The sequence below is a fragment of the Semicossyphus pulcher genome, unplaced genomic scaffold (genome assembly GCF_022749685.1).
Source record: "Semicossyphus pulcher isolate SPU_LCO1_2020_fin unplaced genomic scaffold, fSemPul1.0.p SCAF_11, whole genome shotgun sequence".
Lineage (NCBI taxonomy): Eukaryota > Metazoa > Chordata > Actinopteri > Labriformes > Labridae > Semicossyphus > Semicossyphus pulcher.
Window position 1 is genome coordinate 13897551 of NW_027211615.1, and position 10191 is coordinate 13907741.

Here is a 10191-nt window from a genome sequence, read left to right on the forward strand (position 1 = left end):
TGGCAAAGAGTGCACAAACATCCGGAGGGAACACAGCAAATATTTTGACTTCTAACATGAGGAAAAGCTAAAGCACAGGTGTTGATAAATGGAATTCAGCCATTATTAATGCTATAAACACCTACGCTTTTCCTACTGTGATACGCTAAAAAGTCTTCCGTGAAAAAGGCCTATAAAGGGGTCTATCCGGCCACATACAGACGGGTTGACCTCAACATAAACTCAGGGTAGAGCAGTCGGTGAATGGAGTGTAGTTCCTCCTCCGGGCCAGCAGCGGCGCTGGAGAGCCGAGTCAGGCCGGTAGTGTGAGTTGGAACTCGGTGTTAAGCTGGTTTGTCTGGCACGGGCTGGTTGGTCCGACCAACGGTTTGTTGAGGGTAGCCATGGCTCGACTCGTTGTGCTACTGCTGTTACCGGTTCTTATTGAATGTGTATTTTCAATTTCTTTCTTTTTACCAGTCAACACAAGGAAGTGCTTACGAGAGGAAATCCACAAAGACGTCCTGGTCACGGGGGAGTATGAGATAAGCGAACAGGCTAACACTAAAACCAATCTGAAGGTGAGCACAGACCTGCGGCTAGCTCCCTGTCTGTAATGAGGCCGAAACGGCCCCGGTCTGTTATTTAAAATGTTTAATTGCGTTAGCTGTTACAAGTGAAATTCATTTGTTAAATAAAGTTCTAGTTATCGGCGAGGTGCTGCTGAAATGTGTGCAAACTGTTGTTAGCATTGTAGCTAGCCAAGGCCCTGAAAAGCTCGTCTTCCTGGTTTTTGTAGCTTCTTAGCTAGCTAACGTCAGAGCTCACTAACGTTAAATCTACGCTTTGACATAAACTCTTATTAGTCTTTCACCAATGACCTCCCCCCGTTTCAACAACTTTGGATGCTTATTTTACATGTTTGTGCGTTTTAATGGGTATAATATTACTAATAACTCCATCTGTGTCAGCGGCTCTGCTCTGCTGCTGTTACACGTCAGTCTTACCGTCCATTCAACTGCAGGCAGATGCTAGCGGCATTAGCATATTAGCTAATTACTTGTCAAACCACAGCTTGTATGTGCTGATATGTAAAGTAACAGAGTTTTATAACTTGCCTCACACATCGTTATCCTCCCTCCATCCTTTCGTTGTTATTAACGATGGAACCATAAATGAAACGTTTTCTAATAAAAGGGTTTTGAAAAACAGTCTTTATGTCTTAACAGCTGCCAAGTAAAAAATCAACAGTATTAGATTCCTGGTATTGGAGAGATAGTTATTACTCTTGATTTATGATTAAAGTTATTAATGCAGTCAATTGGGGCTGCAAGTCACCGTTAGGTTTAATATATTGTTCTATAAATCTTGAAAGCAGAAGTTATTGAAACGCCCAGCTGAAAACCTAAGATTTAATATTTTATGCAATATACTTTAATTCACCATCTCTCAAAGCACATTTTAGATTCTTGAACCAGGTATTTTTTTAAGTCAACAACTTTTTTAAGGAATTTTATTGTAATTAATTTTCTGCACATCCTTCTAGCAGTACACTAATAGGCATTAGGGCTGGCCATATCGCCCAGCCCTATAGGATTTATATCAATATATATATTATGGGTTTTTTTCTGGTAATTTAACAAATAATGAGTCTATATGAAATAAACACATGGTGAAGCCTGGACAATCCTGTTTGAATTAGATACTTGACATACTTGACCCCATTTTCGCTTGAGCTGAGCCAGAGTCCTTTTACATTGCATGTTAATGTCTTTGTTAATAAACAGCGCCTCCCTCTTTGGGTCACTCCCATGTGCAAGGATTAGAACGTAAAGCATTGTCAAAATGAAGTTAAAATTGCCGTAAAGCAGTTCGGCCGCTGGTTTTGTGACATCAAGATAGATAAGAAAAACACATGCGGTAGACATTTTCATATTGTTTTAACGATGTATATTGTCATATTGCCCAGTCCTAATAGGTATATTGTTTTCTTTAACTATGTAGATCACAGATTCCTCCAGCCACACTCTTTACTCTAAGGAAGATGCAACTAAAGGAAAGTTTGCATTCACCACAGAGGACTATGACATGTTTGAGGTGTGCTTTGAGAGCAAATCACCCTTGGGTAAGTGTCACACCAAGTACATAATTATTAGTTTTGAGACAGACACACCAAAGGCAGTCTTAAAGTTTATTTTAATAACTGTAGAAAAAGTTTTTATCTTCATTATTTGATAAGAGTAAAGATAAAGACTGCAAGAGTTAACAATGAACATTTTGCTTCAGAAGAACGTGTAATGAAAATGTATTCCTTTGGTGATATTTTTAATGTGATTCAAATAGATGGTTATGAAAGTGCAGATGTGAACTGATGGCAACGGTTTATGCAATCTTATAAATATGCACTGTAGATATTAAGAGAAGGTGGAAAGGAATGCATAACAAATGAGTCAAAAATACTAATAATTCATAGAGAACATTAGTTGGCAGTTGTTTTTTTTTTGCCATCCTAAAACCAGACTGGGTTTACACAGCACAGTGAGTGAACACAATTAGTTAATTGCCTATGATGCTAAAATCTCTACTTTTTTAATCAGGAACAGGAAGAGTACCTGACCAGCTGGTCAATCTGGACATGAAGCATGGTGTGGAGGCCAAAAACTATGAAGAGGTAAGCACTGTTTGCGGGCTATTGTTTGATGGTGCACATACTGCAGATAAAGAAATTGTGTCTGCAGTTTGTGGACACGGTCAGTGAATGTGGGGCATCGGTTTTACTACATATATTTGGTCTAAATATATATTCCTGTGTAATAAACTAGAAAGTCACATGGTCATTTTAGTTGACTGAAATCATGAGCCTGGTGAAAGTTTTTAGGGTGCAGTGAAAAAGTCCTAAATACAATCTTAACTTTGGTTCTACTTGTGCAAAGTTGGATTTGAGAAAGTCGGCAGATTGACCCACTTGGTTAACATGCTAGTAGACTCCTAGTAAGGATAATTGGGCACATAATTTAAAAAGGGTTCAGATTTCTGCATTGAGAGATGCGATCCTTTGACTGTTAACTGTTGCACAACATCAAGATAAGCAACAGCTTAAACGGATGAATAACTGTCAGTTTAAACAAGAATATACTGCTCTGTGATCTAAGCGTTTATGCCAAATTCAACCTCTGTTGTCTTGGCATTAAATGCTTTTTATATGTTATATATATCGCAAGTTTTCCTCCGTCAAAACATAATGGCTCTACGTTGTCCCTTACAGACGTAAGGGGAATTAGCGGGGGAGTCTTTCAATATTTTCCTAAATAGGGACTCATCCTTGTGCATCATCACTTACATTCACAGTTATTCTTCTGAGAATGGATAGCACTTGGTGCTGTTGCTGCCTCAGGCAACACTTAAAAATAAGAAGTGATAAAGCTCTGTGAGCCGAGAATCACCCTCCCTCCCACACATGCCTCGCGAACATGACGTTCTGTTCTGCCGAGTGTGAAGGCGGATGTTCAGGGAGAGCTCGGGTGGGCATGCCTGTCTGCTTGCAGGTGGGTGGAGCAAACTTTACACATGTATTCACCTGCGTAGATGGGTGTGTTACTGTGAACGCCAATGATGTATTTGTCTTATACTCTGGCGAGAGTCCCAGTTGTTTACAAAAGGGTTTGAGAATGTGTACTTGGCAGATGCAAGCCGCACTGCTAGTTTTTTTTGGTTCTGTTCTCAGCTTATTTGACTGCATCTCAAGGTTTATGTTAGTATAAAGGATCTTAAGGGTAAAAAGGGATGCATCTTTATATTTCTGAGGATGCTGCACAATTTCTGGCTGTAGCTTGGTTAATGTGTGGTCCATACCAAAGAGAGAAACAGTTTAGGGTTCACTCTAAGCACAGGACGATATGATAATTTTGTCACAATGATGGCTGATGGCCTGGCTCACGTAAATGCAATTCATGCAATGCTGAAGATTGCAAAATTTACCATGATTTGCATAAAACCCTGAAAATAGTGCTGAGACATACTTGAAACCCTTTTTTTAAACCGTACATTTGTTGGGAAACAAATTATTTATTCAGTTGAAAATGAGACACTTGTCTTTTAAAATAAATATCCCTGAAAAACAAACAACCTTAAGTAAGGTAATCATAAATCTTAAGCTCCCCCCTGCATGCTTTCGTTGCGTTTCACAACATACCAACTGCACAAGAGTTAGTTCAAGATTAAGACCTGCCCTCTCAGGCAGAGCAGCTGTCCAGTTCACACGCAGAGTTCAAACAGTAGCTTTCTCACCAGCCTTTATTTAACAGGTGTAAACGGCCAAACAGTTCAAAGACGGGAGGTGCATTCACAGCTTAAGAGCGACACCTGCTGGACAAACTTTACAATGACACTCTTTAAAAAGTAGTTCTATCTCTGCTCCTTCCCACGCTTCACTTTGAGCATCTTCGATTTGTCCCTCCAGATTGCCAAGGTGGAGAAGCTGAAGCCTCTGGAGGTGGAGCTGAGGCGACTGGAGGACTTGTCGGAGTCCATCGTGAACGACTTTGCATACATGAAGAAGAGAGAGGAGGAGATGCGGGACACCAATGGTGAGAACACAAAGCATTTAGTCAATCTGCCTTACCAGCACGAGGGCCCCAGGGAAAAGACAAATGATCGGTCTATAATTGCTCAAACTTAATTTATAGCTTTATTGTTGTCTTAATCCAGGAAGTTTATAGATTACACCTGACTGAAACTTTGTATTCGTCCAACTTGTTTTGAAAATTTCTGAAAAAATTCCTTTCTGACTAATAACCCCTCTATTTTCTCTCCCTCTCCAGAGTCCACCAACACACGTGTGCTGTACTTCAGCATATTCTCCATGTGCTGTCTCATCGGGCTGGCTACATGGCAGGTCTTCTACCTGCGGCGCTTCTTCAAGGCAAAGAAGCTGATCGAGTAAAGCGACATCTAGCTCCTTTACCTCGGGGGAAGCTGCCTGCCAGCCAGCCAACACATCCCAACATCCACCCTCCTTGGACTAGCTTCAGCAAACAACAGCAAGTGGGGTTGAGGGGCTCAAATTCTAGTTTTCACGGCTGTAAGAGAGAGAGAGAGTACCCGGGTTGTCCTCTGAAAAAAAGATTCACCTGCTTATGAAGTAGTTTGAAACATAAAAGGCGCTGTAGGGAGAAATGCATGGAAGAAGAATCTGTCCTTCTCCATGGTGCTTCTCATTTCTGTCTGCACTGTTTTTAAATGTTGCGGCTTACTGAATAAGAACTTGTTCCTTCAATCAGTTGATTTTGAGCTCAGTTTGAATGGATGTGCCACGAGCGAGCGTCTTTTGCCCTTCTGTTGATGTACACATTCTTCGCCATGCCAAGCAAACTAGATCCTTGGTGCCCTTTTTATCAAGTGAAGGCTTTTGAAAAAGTGGTTTGTTGTTACTTTGGTGAGAAAAATTGACAACCACTGAACTTCTGTGTTATGTCACTTAATTTGCATACATGTTTGGTAGCTAAATTTAACCGTGTCTTTAGTTTTTCATATTGTAAATGCTACTTAGTTGCTTCAATTGGTTTTGTTTTTTTTGGCGGGGGGTTGTGAGCTTTCAGAGTAATATTCTTAGTTATAAATAAGGTCACGTCTATGAGCTCTTGCACATTCTAGTTTTGTTTTTCAAATACCTGAACATAAATTTCTCACCAATCAAAATAGCCAGAAACCAAAACCTTGTCTTTGGGAAGGAATTTGCCACATGATATCATATTTATACGTCTATGAGTACTTAAACCTGACTTCAGTGATCGCATACTCACAGTGGATGGAGGTTTTAACGGCAAATGTAAAATAAGATACCCAAACATTTTCTGTAAGTTCCTTTCATTCATTTACTCCTTTTTTTCACACTGGTAAATTTAGTCATCTGTTTGTAATATTCAAAACATCACATCACAAGTATTTGCAGATCCATCCAGCTTGTTTCTTTTCTTCAGAAATCCGTATGAGGCTTGGGTTACATGAGAGCGGGATTGTTTTTGACAGGGATTGATTGAGGCATCTGTCATGGATACATTTTTAACAATGAACATGCGCATTGTGCGTAATCAATAATTTTTATGTTGACTGATAAATTTTGTAAATTTGTGTTGGGCTTTTATTCAATAAAATATTGGATGGATTTACATTCGTTATGTTGTTTGTTTGTTTTTCCAGTTGCATGCAATAAATTACTGTTAAATGGACATAAAACTGATGTTTTTATAATATATCCATGAAAAAAAAAAAAAATTAGGGTTAAAACATACCTAAATTGGGTACATGACGCTCTCACTCATTTTTAATGCTGAAGTGTTATTTTATGTGACCCAGTGTCCTCAAATCAATGTCAGCATACTGGGTCACATGACATGGAAGCTATTGGAAAAAAATATATATATTTCCATAAAAAATATTAATAGACAATAGAAAAAGGAAAACAAATCCAATGTAATGAGGTGTGTTTTATTTGTCCAAGTGAGTATTAATATCTGAAATTGATTTAAGGACACTGGATCACATGACATGGAAGCTATTGAATTTTTTTGTCTTTAGAAAATATTAATAGAAAATTGAAAAAGTAATAACATAAAAAGGTGTGTCCTATTTGTCCCATTTAGTATTAGTTTCTCTTTTTGATTTTGAGCCATTAGGTTACATGACATCAAAGCTATTGGCAAAAAAAGTCCTTATTCTTTATTTAAAAAAGAAACATAGAACATACTTGAATAACACTTAAGCATTTAAAATTAGAGGGCCACATGTACCAAATTTAGTTGGACTATTTAATCCTGATTTATACAGTATATGGGCAAATCATGGAGATATTATATAAACATCCGTTTTGTATCCATTTAACCGTAATTTATTGATGGTCCCTAAGTTTTTTTCTAAATTTCTTTCTTTCGTTTGGATAGAAATAGGTCACTTTGGCCCACACTTCAGTAAAGTAGGGGGCGGTAATGCACCTTAAACGCTAGTAGCCTCCCGCCACTGAACAAGAAGAAGAACGAAATCCGGAAGTACTCCCTAAGTTCTTCCTTGTCAACAATTGCATGGTAGTTTCACCAGAAACATTAGGTAGCCTACTTTCGCTGAGCAAGCCTCTGTTATAACCAATATGCCGGGCCCAGACAGAGAAACAGAACTGACGGAGAGGATTGAAGCTTTTCTGTCTGACCTAAAGCGTGGGGGGAGCGGGACGGGGCCGCTGCGGGGCTCGGCAGAGACAGCCCGAGAAACGACCTCCCTGCTCCGCAGAATCACAGCCCAGGCTCGGTGGAGTAGCGCAGGTGCGTCATACCACTCTTTTCTCTTTAGTTACAGTTTTTCTCAGACATTACAGCAATGCAGGCAGGTACTATTTTAACTTAACAGTGTGGACTTTTTAAAACTGCTGTAGCAACTGTCAAATATGTGGTAACGGTTCATAGCCACTTTTCACGATATTTCATAAGGGGACTAGTTTATAACAAAGGCGTTTAGAGCTAGTTAGTTTACTTAGTTTTGTTTTCTGTATGAAACAGTTAACTTATATAAGTTGAGAAAAAAGCTTTAATCATCTCAGGTAATTTTGTGCTAAATTAACTGTTGGTCCTTTAAATTATGGTTTTAAATAAGTACAAAAAAGGTCTTTCAAATAGTAAATGAAAGCTGTGGTTATGTTGTGGCATTTTCAGATATCTTATTTCTGCTGAAATGTTCTCTGTTTCAGGTGATCTGATGGAAATAATCCGAAAGGAGGGCAGGAGAATGACGGCCGCCCAGCCATCAGAGACCACTGTGGGGAACATGATCAGACGGGTGCTGAAGATCATCAGAGAGGAATATGCCAGGTGAGGAGGTCTCAGGGACAAAACAGAATGACAGCTGTTAAAACCAGTCACTTTAACATAAAGGTTATAGAATAAGGTCATTGATTATATTCACCCACATGGCACATATACAGAAAATTCTCTATGTCCTGTTACGTTATGGCCTATTAGTACTACTGGGTAAATGCCCCCTTCCTCTCCAGTGTTTCTGCTAAAACGACTATGGCATGACACCTCTTTTCATGAGCTTGTTTCCGCTTATGTTTACTGCAGATCTCGAGGTAGCAGTGAAGAGACAGACCAGCAGGAATCTCTCCACAAGCTGCTGACCTCTGGAGGACTCAGCGAGGAGAACTTCAGGCAGCATTTTGCCGCTCTCAAAGCTAACGTCATCGAGGCCATCAATGAGTTGCTGACTGAGCTGGGTACGTTTAGTTTATCCATCAGCTGATGTTAACTATGCATCACACTCTGTATTTATTCTGTGAGGTTGTTCTGTTTTTTTCTTCTGTCATCAGAGGGAACAACTGACAACATTGCGATGCAGGCCCTGGAGCACATTCACTCTAATGAGGTCATCATGACCATCGGCCGCTCTCGCACCGTTGAGGCTTTCCTCGAAGACGCTGCACGAAAACGGAAGTTCCACGTCATTGTGGCAGAGTGTGCCCCGTTCTGCCAGGTACACAAACGCATCAAAGATACAAAAAATTGTATTATATTTCTATGATGATAAACAAAAAAACATTGTTGTATAACAAGTGTTATAATATTCATCATATTTCTTCATCCACCAGGGACATGAGATGGCGACCAGTCTATCAAAAGCAGGCATCGAAACTACCGTGATTGCAGACGCCGCCATATTTGCCGTCATGTCTCGTGTCAATAAGGTATTTAACACCACAGATGGCGTTAGAACTGTCAAGTCAGAGCAGGTGGGTTAACCTGTGCAGTGATCTCTTTCCAGGTCATCATCGGTACACAGACAGTTCTGGCTAACGGCGGGCTGAGGGCCGTCAACGGGACACATACTCTGGCGCTTGCAGCCAAGCACCACTCGACACCTCTGATTGTTTGTGCTCCCATGTTCAAGCTCTCGCCTCAGGTGAGAAGACTCTTTAGTCTTACAGATTTCTGTCATTTCTGCTGACAAAAACATTATACTGACTCATGACTATCTTGTGTCCTCAGTTCCCAAATGAAGAAGATACTTTTCATAAGTTTGTCTCCCCACATGAGGTGCTTCCTTTTACTGAAGGTAACTCCAACTTTCATAATAATCAAGTGAATCTTTGGAAACCAGTTTTTAAGCCTTTATGATAAATGTTCCTCTTTTGTAGAATAAAATCCTGAAGTTCACTTATTTTTAAGAATGTACCTTTTTTGTATTCTAGGTGAAATTCTCTCAAAGGTGAACGTGCACTGTCCTGTGTTTGACTACGTCCCACCTGAGCTCATCACACTGTTCATCTCAAACATTGGAGGACACGCGCCGTCATACATCTACCGACTGATGAGCGAGCTTTACCACCCAGAAGACCATGAGCTGTAACCAGTGTAATTAACAAATAAATTAAATTAAATCATCGAAGTAGCATCCTTTTGTTTAAAAATAATTCCCATGCAACAAAACATCTCTATTTAAAAATCAAGCGCTTCTATTTTGAAAAGGGAAACTATCAAATATTTAATGTTATTGCACATATACAGCTCTGTGGTCGAGTCAGACACTGCTTTGGCTATTGTTACTGGTTTGGTTATCAGAAAATAAGGGACAAATAAAATAAATAAATTTCAGTTCTGGCTCGGTAATGACAGTGTCCACTTCATGCTTTGTATGGAGAGTTTCAGCTACAACCATCCTAACATATTAAGGGTACTAAACATTATGTAATCATGTATTTTACCATGTTTTTCGTATCTGTACCTGTCTGTAGGCCTAAGGCAAAATTCCCCTTGGGGACAATAGACTTTAACTTGAACTCTGCCAGATAAAAGGAGTAATCACTGAACTCCACATAAACAGCATGAATAAAACCCTCATAACCCCCGACTGGCAGCTTCTGCTTGAGAAATAAAAAGTAAGTGCTGAGTGTGGTTGTTGTAGTTGCAGGAGTTCTCCAGGTGGAGGCGCTGTAGGACTTTCACCACAACTAACTTATCAATTCAAAACACAAATTAAATATTTTTCAACATTAAATATTCTCCTTTTTTAATATTTTAAAATGTGTATGAGTAACTCATCAAATCAGTTTAATTTTGGTAGTTTTAGTCTGCCTCCACCTGCAGGACGTGATGACAAGTGCCGAGTGTGGTTGTTGTAGTTGCAGGTGTCCTCCAGGTGGAGGCCCTGTAGGACCCGCAGAGCAGCAGC

At 39.7% G+C, this 10191-nt stretch overlaps 2 protein-coding genes across 2 annotated transcripts; both read left to right on the forward strand.

The window, feature by feature from the left end:
- The first annotated feature begins 322 nt into the window (after positions 1-322).
- tmed10 (transmembrane p24 trafficking protein 10) lies at positions 323-6148 on the forward strand. Its single transcript, XM_069657684.1, has 5 exons — positions 323-560; positions 1984-2104; positions 2577-2650; positions 4439-4565; positions 4800-6148. The coding sequence occupies exons 1-5, from the start codon at positions 384-386 to the stop codon at positions 4919-4921; spliced, it is 621 nt and encodes a 206-aa protein (XP_069513785.1). The 5' UTR covers positions 323-383; the 3' UTR covers positions 4922-6148.
- Positions 6149-7035: 887 nt separating this feature from the next.
- Positions 7036-9400, forward strand: eif2b2 (eukaryotic translation initiation factor 2B, subunit 2 beta). Its single transcript, XM_069657247.1, has 8 exons — positions 7036-7292; positions 7715-7835; positions 8088-8239; positions 8333-8496; positions 8612-8707; positions 8785-8922; positions 9009-9075; positions 9212-9400. The coding sequence occupies exons 1-8, from the start codon at positions 7121-7123 to the stop codon at positions 9367-9369; spliced, it is 1068 nt and encodes a 355-aa protein (XP_069513348.1). The 5' UTR covers positions 7036-7120; the 3' UTR covers positions 9370-9400.
- Positions 9401-10191: the final 791 nt, after the last annotated feature.